The 17,108-nt window shown below is 44.4% G+C and overlaps 2 protein-coding genes across 3 annotated transcripts in view; both read left to right on the forward strand.

Annotated features, from left to right (window-relative positions):
• Window positions 1-6,883, forward strand: part of LOC120981624 (ribonuclease inhibitor-like) — a 323,009-nt gene extending 316,126 nt beyond the window's left edge. Inside the window, exon 6 of one of the 2 annotated variants that reach the window (XM_040411195.1) lies at window positions 6,595-6,883. In XM_040411195.1, the coding sequence (XP_040267129.1) occupies window positions 6,595-6,682 (88 nt within the window). In that variant the 3' untranslated portion in view covers window positions 6,683-6,883. The remainder of the gene's footprint in view (window positions 1-6,594) is intronic. The other variant, XM_040411194.1, reaches the window with a different exon arrangement.
• Window positions 1-17,108, forward strand: part of LOC120981622 (NACHT, LRR and PYD domains-containing protein 3-like) — a 3,400,916-nt gene that overhangs the window by 404,072 nt on the left and 2,979,736 nt on the right. The gene's annotated exons all lie outside the window — the stretch shown is intronic.

Raw genomic sequence — 17,108 nt, forward strand, 5'->3', positions numbered from 1 at the left:
ACTCATGCTGATGACTCATGCTGTGTGTGCCAAACAGAGCAGGAAGTGTTGATCTGACATGGTGAAAGGATTGTGCTGTGAGGGACTGAATCCGATTCCATCATGGCTTGCAGATGGCCAGCAGTTAATGGACATTCAAAAGAAGGAGAGTAACTGTTATACCCTTACTGAATCCAGCTCTTTTGAAAGAGAGGTTGTCCCAGGAAGACCAGTTCAGTGTGTGGACAGAAGGCCTCATCATCAAGCAAGGTCGCACGGTTGCTGAGAGGTTGGTGGCCATCCCTGGTAGGCTGCATCCTCGGGCCCAGAACGGACGCAGGTCAGTGCACCCAGTTACGGATTGTAATATATTGTGTGGCGCCTGAAGTAACAGAGACTAGCCTAGGCCTCGCATTAGTTAGTTAGTTAGGATTATATCATTTTGCTAGGCTTTTCTGTACTGGACTGCAGCGCAGTTATTGACTTGCAGGCTCTGCTGCGTCTGCCACCGGCTAGGGGTGTCCTCTATAGCGGCAGAGCACGACTTGCAGGCTCTGCTGTGTCCGCCATCAGCTAGGCCTGTCCAGTGGGCAGGGACATTGACTGTGGGTCCGGGATATAGCATTTTTCTATGCATGTTTGCATTGTTTTGGTTATGTTTGTGATATTACTTTTTTGCCTAAGTAAAGTTTCTGTTCTTGCATATTAACCCCTTAAGGACATAGGGCGTACAGGTACGCCCTGTGTATTTTCGATCACTGCCGTGCGGCTGGCAGTGATCGGAACCCGGTGCCTGCTCAAATCATTGAGCAGGCACCTAGGCTAAATGCGCGGGGGGGGTCCCGTGACCCCGCCATGTCGGCGATCGCGGCAAACCGCAGGTCAATTCAGACCTGCGGTTTGCTGAGATTTCTGAAGTTTATGATCCCCGCGGTCCCTGATCGCGGGGATTAGAAACTTTAGTATTCCTAAAATATATCTGTATCCCCCCCCCCTGCACCCCTGAGTGATTTTAGCCTGGTGGGAGGTGCAGGGGGAGGGTTGCAGGCGGTGCGGGAGGCGGGCGATGCGGCAGGCGGGATCGCGATCCCACGCCCGCCTCCCCTTGAATAATCGTTGGTGGTTAGTGGGTATACCAGGGTGTCAGCACATTGCTGACACCCTGGTATAAACGGCTGACATCTGCGATGTCAGCCGTTTAACCCTTTCCATACCGCGGTCCGTACGGACCGCTCTATGGAAAAGGTTAACAGCTCAGGGAGCTCCCTCCCTCTCCCATCGGGGGGCTGCTGTGCCTTTGCAGCCCCCCAATGGGAGAGGGAGAGAGCCCCCAGACAGCCCCCCGACAGCCCCGTCCTTACCCTTCCCCGTCTGCGCAGTTCTGACCACTACTGAGCAGACGGGGAAGGTTCCCATGGCAACAGGATGCCTTCTCAGGCATCCTGCTGTCCATGGTGCTGAACAGATCAGTGTTGAAAGCATAGATCTGTTCAGACAAAGTGTAAAATACAGTACAGTACAATATATATTGTACTGTACTGTATTATACAGACATCAGACCCACTGGATCTTCAAGAACCAAGTGGATCTGGGTCAAAAAAAAATGTGAAAATAAAGTAAAAATCAAAAAACACATTTATCACGGATTAAAAATGAAATAAATTTAATTCCCTACACATGTTTGGTATCGCCGCGTCCGTAACGACCTGATCTATAAAACAGTCATGTTACTTTACCCGAATGGTGAACGCCATAAAAATTTAAAATGAAAAACTATGATGAAATTGAAATTTTGCCCACCTTACTTCCCAAAAAAGGTAATAAAACTGATCAAAAAAGTCGTATGTACGCCAAAATTGTAACAATCAAACCGTCATCTCATCCCGCAAAAATAATACCCTACCCAAGATAATCGCCCCAAAACTGAAAAAACTATGGCTCTTAGACTATGGAAACACTAAAACATGATTTTTTTGGTTTCAAAAATGAAATCATTGTGTAAAACTTACATAAATAAAAAAAAAGTATACATATTAGGTATCGCCGTGTCCGTATCGACAGGCTCTATAAAAATATCACATGACCTAACCCCTCAGATGACCACCGTAAAAAATAAAAATAAAAACGGTGTAAAAAAAGCAATTTTTTTGTCATCTTACGTCACAAAAAGTGTAATAGCAAGCAATCAAAAAGTCATATGCACCCCAAAATAGTGCCAATCAAACCGTCATCTCATCCCGCAAAAAATGAGACCCTACTTAAGATAATCGCCCAAAAACTGAAAAAACTATGGCTCTTAGACTATGGAGACACTAAAACTTTTTTTGTTTTTAAAATTAATTCATTGTGTTAAACAGCCCAAGGGGATGTTAATGGATGCAAGGTGCCGGCCGCACCCGCTGCCGTTCGTGCCCAGCGCCGCCTTTCCAGACTTCTGCGCCGCCTCCTAATCCTCTGTGCCGCCTCTCGCTCTCCCTCCCTCCCCCTCCTTCTGCTGTAAGATCTCGCGCTTGTGCACAGGGCTCTGCCTGATGCGCCCGTGCGGACTTCTCCATTTGGCTTCTTACAGCGAAGTGCGCATGCACCGGCACTTCGCTCAACCCCTGTCTGCGCGAGATCTTACAGCAGGAGAGGGGGGAGGGAGGGAGAGCGAGAGGCGGCACAGAGGATTAGGAGGCGGCGCAGAAGTCTGGAAAGGCGGCGCTGGGCACGAACGGCGGCGGGTGCGGCCGGCACCTTGCATCCATTAACATCCCCTTGGGCACCTTATTTGTTTGACTGACAGGTTAGTAATAGCTGTTTTTTAGCTAAATAAGCCCACAGATGACATTTATAAGCCCACATTAGGAATCGTGAAGACGCCCTGAACATCAGCATATGTTTAGCTGACAGGGGTGAAACCTGGTGACAGAATCCCTTTAAGCTGGTGTCAGTGTCACTTTCCTTGTTTGTGACTTCGCTGTATCCTAGGGAGCCCACCCCGGTACACGGCTTACACTAGTGCAGTACTCCATGAGGAGGAGACCATACAGAAGAAGCCATAGTATCTAGTGCCGTAGAGGCTGTACAGTGGTAGCCATGGTATGTAGTCCTAACGCAAATACTCCACCTGAAAAGGAGGCCATATAGTGGTAGGCACAATAGCTAGGGCTAGTGCAAAACTGCATCTGAGAAAGAGGCCATACAGTAGTAGCCACCTGATAAGGAGGAGAGCTAGTAGTGGATATACAGTAGTGCTCAGTACAGTGCAATACTCGACTCGCATGTTAGTAACCACAGTATTCTGTTCTAGGTCAGATGCTCCACCTATTGAAGGTGTCAAGCACAATGACCAACCGTGTAGTGTGGTGTCTCACCGGGACTTAAAGCAGTGTTGTGGGGTAACACCCTGGGAGGACAGAGACTGCCATGTAGGCGCTCAACACCAACACACAACAATGAAGGGGTTAATGCGGTAGTAGCCACAGTATCCAGTGGTAGTAGATACCAGCTCTTGCAAATACTCCACCTGTGGAAAGCCACAATATCCAATGTTGATGCAAGTACTTCACTTGTTAGTCTGATTACTTGCGGAAAGAGGTAATGTGACAGGATGTACGGTATGCAGTGGTAGTGCGATTACTCCGCCTGTGAAAGGAAGGTAATATGACAGGATGTACAGCAACCAGTGGTAGTGCGTGACTGGGATTGAGGAGGTAGCCATGCACCACCTGTAGAAGAGGTTAAAGCTGTAGTACTCACTATGTTCAGTGCCGGATAGCACCACGGTTAACAGTTTTTTGTTTTGTTTTTTAAATAATCATCCAAGCGAAATCTGAAGCCCCAGCCTCAACTGGGTGAAGAGGCAGGAAGGGGTTAAATTTTAATTATTTATGGAGTTGAACCCTAGACAAGGAAGGGGTTAATTTATTTATTTTCATAAATTATTGGTGATCAGGGGCAGAGCTCAGCAGGCTCTGGCTGAGTAGATTTCATGCCTGGGGACTGTCCCCTCCCCCTTCCCCATACACCAGCATGGAAGTTGTGGCCTAGTAGTAGCAAGCCACCGGAAGAACTTCCATACGGAACAGAGGGCAGAAAGAATAGCCATGAGATACCCAAACCCTGGACTAAGAAGACATGGGACGGGCATACTCTATGCCCGGTAGTGAGAAGCAGCAGCCAGCCCAGGAGGGGATGCGACCGCTGGGAAATGGTACCGGCGGGCACGGGAGGGAAGAAAGTGGAGGGGGCAAGGAGGGGCGCAAGCATTAGGTGAAATAAGGAGGAGAAAACCCAGGCCAGGAGGGGAATGAAGATCACAGGAATGGAGAGGGGAGGTGATCACCATACTTACCCCATCTTCATCCTCTTCTCTTCACCCCTCCTTGGGGTACCAGTAGGGTCACCTCTTCAGCCGCTAGCACCGAGGTGGTAGGGAGGCTGGTGTGAAGGGGGGACTGCAGAAGTAAAGGTGATCCCATGGTTGACAGGATGCAGGGGAGCTGGGCTGCCCTGGTCCACTTGGGGGTGGTTGTGCGGTGAGGGGAACTGACACCGGCCTTCCTCCCCGGCAAAACAGAGAGGTAAGGTGCCTAAAGGAGAAAAAGGTAAAATAAACTAAAATAATAGATAAAAATGGCGGATAGGTGCCCTGCAAAGCAGGAAGGTCTGCCTCCTACAGACACTAAGCTAAAACTGACTAGCTCTGTAGGGGTATAGCTGAGCTAACACTTTTTTGCTTAGTGTCGCTTCCTAGTGCCAGCAGCTATACCCATGGTCTCCTGTGTCTCCTAATGATACGAGCGAAAAAATAATTTTTCAGCTGCACAGTGTCTGTATCACGGTCGGCGTGACTATCACATACGTGACACAGAGGGAGGGAACAAGGAAGGCCCTGCCCAAGTGAGAGGGAAGGTGGTGACCCCTGACTCACCTAGCGGCTGGCACCTGGCTGCCCTGACGTTTCTAGACGGGTTCCTCACCCGTACGCCGATCACGTGCCTAAAGCCCTGGCTTTCCCTAAGCTGAGCCCTAGATAGTGAACAGGGCGGTGGGAACACTAGTCCGCACCACTAGCTCTAAAGGAAAACACCAAGGGAAGGACAGACCATACAAACTCAACATATAATCCCAGGTGGGCGACAACAGGAGACAACAAGAAGCCCAACAGGGATCCGGAGGGTAGCACTCTGGAACGACAACCAGGATTCACAACTCCAGTGGGTCAGTATAGATGTCCAGGCAGGAAGCTCTATAACTGGCAACTAGAGAAGTGTGAGGGGAGAATATAAGGAGGTTGGGAGTGGCAGACAAGAAACAGCTGAGGAGGAGAAGCTACGGATCCCTGATTGAGACAAAAAGGATAGCAAGGCAAACACAGAAAACAATCACTAAGAAACAACGTGATCTTTAGATATAGAGCGCGCAGCCACCCGCTGCGACCTCCTGACCCCGGGTATAACAGAGTCAGACGTGGCTCTTGATACCCTCGTGACAGTCTGTGAAACAGGAATGACACACGGACAGCAAAAAAACAGACAAACCGATCCTTCACCGAGGCATCTTTTCATTGACCATCATAGATAACCTTTTCACGGATTTGAGCACGGACACTGATGTGTGAATGAGGCTTAATACTGCCGTCTATCACCGCATAAACTAGTAAACGCTCGGTCACCGGGTAATTGGAATCTGTCAACAGAATTAAAACTCATTGGTCGGTGGCAGATCGTGCTTTGTAATCCTGATCTGCTGCCGGCAAATGATGATTCAGTGTTGTTACATAGCGAGCTTTCCAGACATAACCAGTCCCTTCATCAGGCGTCCTACAAGGATGTTTGAAGAAACAATAAGAACAGAGACATGGGGGGGGATGAAGGGACATTTAAAAAACAACAGAAGATCAAAGATCTTGTGAATGAGTCCATAATTATCTGACAGATAAGGGGTGTGAAAGTTTTATGGTCTCTAAATTGATGTTATCTCAGAGACCTGGTGCCCCCACTATGTCCATTCATTCTCCCATGCAGGGGCATAGCTATAGGGGGTGCAGAGGTAGCAGCTACTGGGCCCAGGAGCCTGAGGAGGCCCAAAGACCCTTGTGCCACATAAGACACTGGCATTATAGAAAGTGCATACTGGTCAATTTACACCTCTGGCTGGAGGGAAGGGGTTAGGTTAAGAATTTGGCATGAGGGGGTTTGCCTCAGGCAGCAGGAAGGCTATGTGCTACCCTGCCCCTTGCCAACAAGCACTGAGGGACAGGGGCCCAAGCTGAGCTCTTGCACCAGGGCCCATGAGCTTTTAGCTACACCCCTGCTCCCATGTCTCTGTTCTTATTGGACATATAGTGCTGTTTCTTCATATATTGTAGTACACCTGATAAAGGGACTGGTGATGTCTGGAAAGCTCACTATGTAACATCATTAATTCTATTTTTGTTAGCCATAAAAGGTATCAAACCTGCAAGACTCTGATTTAGTTTCTATTAATGAGAGCACTGAACCAAAGAGGAGATCTACAAAACACGCAAAATTGTAGACATCCCATGTTCAGGAGATCAATTCACTGACTGGTCTGATGTCAGGAGGAAACCTCACAATACAACCTCACTAATGCTGTTTTCTCTTCTAGTCTGTCGTGCATTGGATTATCTGAAGATGAGGAGAAGGAAGCCATAAGAAAACTGGAAAAGCAGAAACCAAATATGAAGATCATTTAGTGAACAGAGAAGAAACCGGATTCCTCTCAGTGATGAGCAGATAACAGGACTTTGGTGGTGAAGACGTCTTCAGAGGTCTGGTATTAAGAACGTCTCCTGGTGCATTATGGGTGATATCACTGATCTACTGAAGATAAGGAAATGTCTAATATTATAATAAAGATGATACCAGAAATGTTCTTCTCCAGCTAATTATATGTCCAGTAACTAAATCCCTTCATAATGAGCCCACATCCAGGCCTATGGGATGTAGCAGCGTCTCCTGAATGTCATGTAGGTTGTCAGCATTATAATACTGGTTGTCACACCGGAGGAGGCCGCACATTGCACACGGTGTAAATAACAAATCACACAAACTGTTATTTCAGTTTCTATTTTATCTTTTACTTGATGCGACTCCCGGACATACCAGTGTTCACATGATCTGTCTCCCGATCACCAGGACCAATAGTAGTGACATGGCGGTTTGCGGTATTTTACTGTACATACACAGTGCGAGTGCTGTGTAAAATGACAAAAAGAAGACAAAGGGTATAAAATGGTCCTAAATGGACTCCCCTTGAGAGGACGCCCAGCTGCCAGCCTACACATGAACTACAGTATGAAAAGAAACACGATACAGGGAATCTCCCCCTTACCAGCTCAGTCAGAGAACCACTATACCCACAAGGCTGTCGGCGTGGCACCGTGGGTAGAGACTTGAATCCAAGTGAGAAAAAAACGAAAAAAAACAGCACTGCCGTATTCCAAACTGGTCACTTTATTGGAAGAAAAAACACTGAAGCAATAAAAGACATAACCTTCTTGACGCGTTTCGGGCACTCAGGCCCTTTGTAAAAAGAATGGCATGATCATGAAAAACTGGAGTTAAAATACATGTTAGGCCTCATGCACACGACCGTTCCGTTTTTTGCGGTCTGCAAATTGCGGATCCGCAAAACACTAAAGCCGCCCGTGTGCCTTCCGCAATCTGCGGAACAGAACAGGCGGCCCATTGTAGAAATGCCTATTCTTGTCCGCAAAACGGACAAGAATAGGACATGTTATATTTTTTTTTGCGAGGCCACGGAACGGAGCAACGGATGCGGACAGCACACGGAGTGCTGTCCGCATCTTTTGCGGCCCCATTGAAGTGAAAAACTGAGGCTCGGATGCGGACCAGAACAATGGTCGTGTGCATGAGGCATTAGAAAAGAGATTTACCTCTCAAGAGAAGCCACGTCATCAACAGGTGGGAGTAAACCTGGTGTTAGCTCCAGGGTGACAGGCATCTGTGGATGGAATGTGCTTCAACAATTCATCAGCACAAGTGAATAGGACACTGTTCAGACACACACAGGATGTGCAATAAACACCATGGAAAAGATACTAGAAATAAAGATGGTAAATTATTAAATGTATCATTTCCAACATCAATGATAATAAATAACATTCTGTCTCCTATTTAAACCTGTTGGAAATCTAGTCTCAGGCATAAAAATCCAAAAGGTTTCCCTTGCCAATAACTTTTTCCTGTGATCGCCCCCTCTGTATGGTTTAAATACCCTTCAATTCCACAGAAGGTGAAAAAAGATAAATCACTCCCGTGAACATCCTGCAGTGTCGAGAAACCGCAGAGGCATTCAATGCCTTCTCATTGTTTGCATCGGATAAATGTTTCCGAATCCTGGTTTTTAAGGTATTAGTAGTGCAGCCCATGTACTGCAGTCTACAGGAGGTGCAGCAGATGAGGAACACAGTGGATTTCGTAGTGCGGGATACTGCAGGGTGCAGGGTGGCCATCGGGTCCCCGTGCTGCTGTAACGGAGACCCAATGGCAGGGAAGGCAGCCGATGCCGTGATAGCCTGTGAGATTCGGCCCCCTGGAAAGGCAGGAAGCTGTAAGTGTATTACAGTGTGCAATACACTTACAGCCAATGCATTAGAGAAGTATTGTAATGCATTGTAAAGGGGGTCAGACCCCCAAAAGTTGAAGTCCCAGAGTGGGATAAAAAATAAAGTGAAAAAAGAAATTAAAAAAAAAAGTTTTTCCCAAATTTTTTTTAAAGTTAAATAATTTACTTTATTTTGGGAAAAGGATGTTTTTTATTTATTTATTTTTTTATTTTATTTTTTAAATAGGGAAAAAAAGAAAAGTAGACATATTAGGTATCGCCGCGTCCGTAATGACCGGCTCTATAAAAATATCACATGAACTAACCCCTCAGGTGAACACCTTAAAAAATAAAAACTGTGCTAAAAAAAACATTTTCTTGTCACCTTACATCACTAAAAGTGCAACACCAAGCGATCAAAAAGGTGTAGGCCCCCCAACGTAGTGCCAATCTAACCGTCACCTCATCCCGCAAAAAATGAGCCCCTACCTAAGACAATGGCCCAAAAAAGAAAAAAACTATGGCTCTCAATATGGAGACACTAAGGCTACTTTCACACTTGCTGCAGAGTGATCCAGCAGGCAGTTCTGTCGCCAGAACTGCCTGCCGGCTACGGCAAAATGTATGCCAACTGATGGCATTTGTAAGACTGATCAGGATCCTGATCAGTCTTAAAAATGGCCGATCAGTCAGAAAAATGCATTGAAATGACGAATCCGTCCATCCGATGTCATCCGGAAAAACTGATCCGGCATTTATTTTTTTCACCTTTTTTTCGGTCTGCGCATACATTCCTATGGAAAAAAATGCCGTATTCAGGCAAGACTTCAGTTTTTTTTTCCGGAGATAAAACCGTAGCATGCTGCGGTTTTATCTTTGGCCTGATCAGTCAAAAAGACTGAACTGAAGACATCCTGATGCATCCTGGACGGAATGCTCTCCATTTAGAATGCATGGGGATAAAACTAATCAGTTTTTTTCCGGTATAGAGCCCCTAGGACGGAACTCTATGCCAGAAAAGAAAAACGCAAGTGTGAAAGTACCCTTAAACATGATTTTTTTGTTTCAAAAATGTCCGTAACAACCTGCTGTATAAAAATACCACATGACCTAACCAAAAATAAAAACGGTGTCAAAAAAAACATTTCACTAAGTCGCCTTACATCACAAAAAGTGTAATAGCAAGCGATCAAAAAGTCATATGCGCCCCAAAATAGTGCCACTCAAACTGTCATCTCATCCCGCAAAAATGATACCCTACCTAAGACAGTTGCCCAAAAAAATAAAAGAACTTTGGCTCTCAGACTATGGAGACACTATACTTTTATTGTGTAAAACTTAAATAAATAAAAAAAGGTATACATATTAGGTATTTCCACGTCCGTAGCGACCTGCTCTATAAAAATATCACATGAACTAACCCCTAATACCTGCAGTTATCCACATTATGGCCAGTGCTGGAGAGCATTCACTTGTTTGCTGGACGTGCCCTCCCCATACATAGGCTGGCACATCAGGTGTGGAACGCAGCGAAGCTTCACCAGTACAAGGATTGGGAGGATGCCATTCCATTATGGGACAACCCAATGTTTCCTCACTTGCAAAACCACGAGGGGGCGGAAATTTGGAAGGAGTAGAGAATGCTCACGCTAAAATATTTTTGTGATGTTCATTCACACAAATACAGGGAACATCTCCCGTACATTCACTTCTATAGATATCTACAGGTGCGCCACGCTCTTCTCGCACAGTTTTGAGATGGTAGATGGGCTATTTCTAAGTACCCCCTGATAGGTGTTCTCACCACACAAGGACCAAAGGGTATTAGATCTATTCTATATACCCATTTATTGAGCAACCACATGGCTTTAAATCAGCTGAAGGTTGAATCTAAATGGAGGGAAAATGTCTCTTTTACCTGCGGAGGAATAGCAGGAAGCATTAGAATCACCACTATATGTCTCACCCTCTGCCAACAACAGGCTAATACAATTATTTATTCTACATAGACCCGCACTAAACTATACAAGATGGGTAAACTATTGCACACTAGGTGCCACAGATAAATGACTTCTGGCATATGATCTGGGACTGTAACTACATCAAGTCCTATTGGCAGGAGGTCACTAATATGCTATCTACTCTGCTTTCTAGTCCGGTTCCCCATGACCCTAAAGCACGTTTGCTAGGAATTCTGGAGGAAGATATATGGACTCCCCATAATAGAATATTTTTAAGAGAGACATTGTTCCTGGCAAGGAAAGCCATTGCAATTAGATGGATGGCAGACCGGCCACCCACTGTGAATCAGAGGAGATCTCTGGTTAACCAAATTGTCCCCTATCAAAATGTGGTGTTCAAAAACAGGGGGTGCCTGCAGAAGTTTTGGAAGGTGTGGGGAGCGTGGTGCATATCACCCTTGACAGTTTTCCAATCCAGACATATGCAATCTGTCATAATGAGCCTACAATAATGTAGAACACCATGTATGCACAGATGTTAATGTATTTGATCAAGGCTTTATTTACTGTAAACGACATGTAAACATTTACAATCTCTAATGGATGTAACATTGCTTTACCTTATGTGTTTATTCTCCAATAAAACGAGTAAAAAAAAAAAAAGTTGTTGTATTGAAATCTGTAGCCGGTCTCAGGTCGGAGTCCAGTCACGTGAGGTTTTCTATGGGACCATGGTTTTCACCGTCAGCTTTGATATCACTTGCACCTAGGGTTGCTAACTTTTTAAAAGTCCAAGGAGGGACAATAGTAGAGGCCAATAGCCTATCGTGGCAAACCTTTTACCCACTAAGCAACATCTGACTCCTTGCACTGCCTGTAGTGGGCGCTTACCGCTCACACAGGCATCGCTCCTGGCGGCTGGTTCATTAGTCAGCCCGCCGGGAGAAAGCTTACTGACAGCGCCGGCCACGCTGGCCCGTGAGCTTATACATAGTGCACAAGTCCATCATATTTTATAAAAAGGGGAATGTATATTTACTTGATAAACACATAAGGCTCCTGTCTCCACCAGGATCTGAGGGAGCAGGGCAGGCAGAGGCCGCAGATCCCACACAGCCCGTCTCTCCTATGCTGATAGATGATGGATGTCCGAGAGCACTGCTAAGGGACATTTCAGCCCCAGTTTTTTACCACAAATAAACATTTTCCCCAAATAAAGTATATTAGAAAAATGTGCCCTGACACTGTCCCTACACATTAGCAAAAAAATAAAATAAATAAATAAATCGGTAGTTACTCTTTAACCACTTAAGGACCACAGGTTTATACCCCCCTAGTGACCAGGCCCTTTTTTACAAATCGGCATTTCACAACTTTAGCGGTTTATTGCTCGGTCATGCAACTTACCACCCAAATGAATTTTACCTCCTTTTCTTCTCACTAATAGAGCTTTCATTTGGTGGTATTTCATTGCTGCTGACATTTTTACTTTTTTTGTTATTAATCGAAATTTGGGGGGATTGGGCATGACTCCAATATATACTACAAAGAATACCGTTTGTATTCACATTTGTATTTTCCGTTTCTATTAATCTAAATTTACCGATTTTTTTTTTGCAAAAAAATGATATTTTTCAAAAAAAACGACATCCATATATAAATTTTTCTCGAAATTTATTGTTCTACATGTCTGTGATAAAAAAAAATGTTTGGGTAAAAAAAAAATGGTTTGGGTAAAAGTTATAGCGTTTACAAAGTATGGTACAAAAATTTGAATTTCCGCTTTTTGAAGCAGCTCTGACTTTCTGAGCACCTGTCATGTTTCCTGAGGTTCTACAATGCCCAGACAGTAGAAAAACCCCACAAATGACCCCATTTCGGAAAGTAGACACCCTAAGGTATTCGCTGATGGGCATAGTGAGTTCATAGAACTTTTTATTTTTTTGTCACAAGTTAGCGGAAAATGATTTTTTTTTTTTTCTTACAAAGTCTCATATTCCACTAACTTGTGACAAAAAATAAAAACTTCCATGAACTCACTATGCCCATCACAAAATACCTTGGGGTGTCTTATTTCCAAAATGGGGTCACTTGTGGGCTAGTTATACTGCCCTGGCATTTTAGGGGCCCAAATGCGTGCAAAGTAGTTTGAAATCAAAATCTGTAAAAAATGGCCGGTGAAATCCGAAAGGTGCTCTTTGGAATGTGGGCCCCTTTGCCCACCTAGGCTGCAAAAAAGTGTCACACATGTGGTATTGCCGTACTCAAGAGAAGTTGGGAAATGTTTTTTGGGGTGTCATTTTACATATACCCATGCTGGGTGAGAGAAATATCTTGGCAAAAGACAACTTTTCCCATTTTTTTTATACAAAGTTGGCATTTTGACCAAGATATTTATCTCACCCAGCATGGGTATATGTAAAATGACACCCCAAAACACATTGCCCAACTTCTCCTGAGTACGGCAATACCACATGTGTGACACTCTTTTGCAGCCTAGGTGGGCAAAGGGGCCCACATTCCAAAGAGCACCTTTAGGATTTCACAGGTCAATTTTTACACATTTTGATTTCAAACTACTTACCACACATTAGGGCCCGTAGAATGCCAGGGCAGTATAACTACCCCACAAGTGACCCCATTTTGGAAAGAAGACACCCCAAGGTATTCCGTGAGGTATTTCTCTCACCCAGCATGGGTATATGTAAAATGACACCCCAAAACACATTCCCCAACTTCTCCTGAGTACGGCGATACCAGATGTGTGACACTTTTTTGCAGCCTAGATGCGCAAAGGGGCCCACATTCCTTTTAGGAGGGCATTTTTAGACATTTGGATCCCAGACTTCTTCTCACGCTTTAGGGCCCCTAAAATGCCAGGGCAGTATAAATACCCCACATGTGACCCCATTTTGGAAAGAAGACACCCCAAGGTATCCAATGAAGGGCATGGCGAGTTCATAGAATTTTTTTTTTTTGCCACAAGTTAGCGGAAATTGATTTTTTTTTGTTTTTTTCTCACAAAGTCTCCCTTTCCGCTAACTTGGGACAAAAATTTCAATCTTTCATGGACTCAATATGCCCCTCAGATACCTTGGGGTGTCTACTTTCCGAAATGGGGTCACATGTGGGGTATTTATACTGCCCTGGCATTTTAGGGGCCCTAAAGCGTGAGAAGAAGTCTGGAATATAAATGTCTAAAAAATTTTACGCATTTGGATTCCGTGAGGGATATGGTGAGTTCATGTGAGATTTTATTTTTTTGACACAAGTTAGTGGAATATGAGACTTTGTAAGAAAAAAAAAAAAAAAGATTTCCGCTAACTTGGGCCAAAAAAATGTCTGAATGGAGCCTTACAGGGGGGTGATCAATGACAGGGGGGTGATCAGGGAGTCTATATGGGGTGATCACCCCCGTCATTGATCACCCCCCTGTAAGGCTCCATTCAGACGTCCGTATGTGTTTTGCGGATGCGATCCATGTATCAGTGGATCCGTAAAAATCATACGGACGTCTGAATGGAGCCTTACAGGGGGGTGATCAATGACAGGGGGGTGATCAGGGAGTCTATATGGGGTGATCACCCCCCTGTCATTGATCACCCCCCTGTAAGGCTCCATTCAGACGTCCGTATGTGTTTTGCAGATCCGATCCATGTATCAGTGGATCCGTAAAAATCATACTGACGTCTGAATGGAGCCTTACAAGGGGTTGATCAATGACAGGGGGGTGATCAGGGAGTCTATATGGGGTGATCAGGGGTTAATAAGTGACAGGGGGGGGTGTAGTGTAGTGGTGTTTGGTGCTACTTATTACTGAGCTGCCTTTGTCCTCTGGTGGTCGATCCAAGCAAAAGGGACCACCAGAGGACCAGGTAGCAGGTATATTAGATGCTGTTATCAAAACAGCGTCTAATATACCTGTTAGGGGTTAAAAAACGTAAGTGTGAAAGTACCCTTAAACATGATTTTTTTGTTTCAAAAATGTCCGTAACAACCTGCTGTATAAAAATACCACATGACCTAACCAAAAATAAAAACGGTGTCAAAAAAAACATTTCACTAAGTCGCCTTACATCACAAAAAGTGTAATAGCAAGCGATCAAAAAGTCATATGCGCCCCAAAATAGTGCCACTCAAACTGTCATCTCATCCCGCAAAAATGATACCCTACCTAAGACAGTTGCCCAAAAAAATAAAAGAACTTTGGCTCTCAGACTATGGAGACACTATACTTTTATTGTGTAAAACTTAAATAAATAAAAAAAGGTATACATATTAGGTATTTCCACGTCCGTAGCGACCTGCTCTATAAAAATATCACATGAACTAACCCCTAATACCTGCAGTTATCCACAATATGGCCAGTGCTGGAGAGCATTCACTTGTTTGCTGGACGTGCCCTCCCCATACATAGGCTGGCACATCAGGTGTGGAACGCAGCGAAGCTTCACCAGTACAAGGATTGGGAGGATGCCATTCCATTATGGGACAACCCAATGTTTCCTCACTTGCAAAACCACGAGGGGGCGGAAATTTGGAAGGAGTAGAGAATGCTCACGCTAAAATATTTTTGTGATGTTCATTCACACAAATACAGGGAACATCTCCCGTACATTCACTTCTATAGATATCTACAGGTGCGCCACGCTCTTCTCGCACAGTTTTGAGATGGTAGATGGGCTATTTCTAAGTACCCCCTGATAGGTGTTCTCACCACACAAGGACCAAAGGGTATTAGATCTATTCTATATACCCATTTATTGAGCAACCACATGGCATTAAATCAGCTGAAGGTTGAATCTAAATGGAGGGAAAATGTCTCTTTTACCTGCGGAGGAATGGCAGGAAGCATTAGAATCACCACTATATGTCTCACCCTCTGCCAACAACAGGCTAATACAATTATTTATTCTACATAGACCCGCACTAAACTATACAAGATGGGTAAACTATTGCACACTAGGTGCCACAGATAAATGACTTCTGGCATATGATCTGGGACTGTAACTACATCAAGTCCTATTGGCAGGAGGTCACTAATATGCTATCTACTCTGCTTTCTAGTCCGGTTCCCCATGACCCTAAAGCACGTTTGCTAGGAATTCTGGAGGAAGATATATGGACTCCCCATAATAGAATATTTTTAAGAGAGACATTGTTCCTGGCAAGGAAAGCCATTGCAATTAGATGGATGGCAGACCGGCCACTCACTGTGAATCAGAGGAGATCTCTGGTTAACCAAATTGTCCCCTATCAAAATGTGGTGTTCAAAAACAGGGGGTGCCTGCAGAAGTTTTGGAAGGTGTGGGGAGCGTGGTGCATATCACCCTTGACAGTTTTCCAATCCAGACATATGCAATCTGTCATAATGAGCCTACAATAATGTAGAACACCATGTATGCACAGATGTTAATGTATTTGATCAAGGCTTTATTTACTGTAAACGACATGTAAACATTTACAATCTCTAATGGATGTAACATTGCTTTACCTTATGTGTTTATTCTCCAATAAAACAAGTAAAAAAAAAAAAAGTTGTTGTATTGAAATCTGTAGCCGGTCTCAGGTCGGAGTCCAGTCACGTGAGGTTTTCTATGGGACCATGGTTTTCACCGTCAGCTTTGATATCACTTGCACCTAGGGTTGCTAACTTTTTAAAAGTCCAAGGAGGGACAATAGTAGAGGCCAATAGCCTATCGTGGCAAACCTTTTACCCACTAAGCAACATCTGACTCCTTGCACTGCCTGTAGTGGGCGCTTACCGCTCACACAGGCATCGCTCCTGGCGGCTGGTTCATTAGTCAGCCCGCCGGGAGAAAGCTTACTGACAGCGCCGGCCACGCTGGCCCGTGAGCTTATACATAGTGCACAAGTCCATCATATTTTATAAAAAGGGGGAATGTATATTTACTTGATAAACACATAAGGCTTCTGTCTCCACCAGGATCTGAGGGAGCAGGGCAGGCAGAGGCCGCAGATCCCACACAGCCCGTCTCTCCTATGCTGATAGAAGATGGATGTCCGAGAGCACTGCTAAGGGACATTTCAGCCCCAGTTTTTTACCACAAATAAACATTTTCCCCAAATAAAGTATATTAGAAAAATGTGCCCTGACACTGTCCCTACACATTAGCAAAAAAATAAAATAAATAAATAAATCGGTAGTTACTCTTTAACCACTTAAGGACCACAGGTTTATACCCCCCTAGTGACCAGGCCCTTTTTTACAAATCGGCATTTCACAACTTTAGCGGTTTATTGCTCGGTCATGCAACTTACCACCCAAATGAATTTTACCTCCTTTTCTTCTCACTAATAGAGCTTTCATTTGGTGGTATTTCATTGCTGCTGACATTTTTACTTTTTTTGTTATTAATCGAAATTTGGGGGGATTGGGCATGACTCCAATATATACTACAAAGAATACCGTTTGTATTCACATTTGTATTTTCCGTTTCTATTAATCTAAATTTACCGATTTTTTTTTTGCAAAAAAATGATATTTTTCAAAAAAAACGACATCCATATATAAATTTTTCTCGAAATTTATTGTTCTACATGTCTGTGATAAAAAAAAATGTTTGGGTA

The sequence above is a fragment of the Bufo bufo genome, chromosome 11, assembly GCF_905171765.1.
Source record: "Bufo bufo chromosome 11, aBufBuf1.1, whole genome shotgun sequence".
NCBI lineage: Eukaryota > Metazoa > Chordata > Amphibia > Anura > Bufonidae > Bufo > Bufo bufo.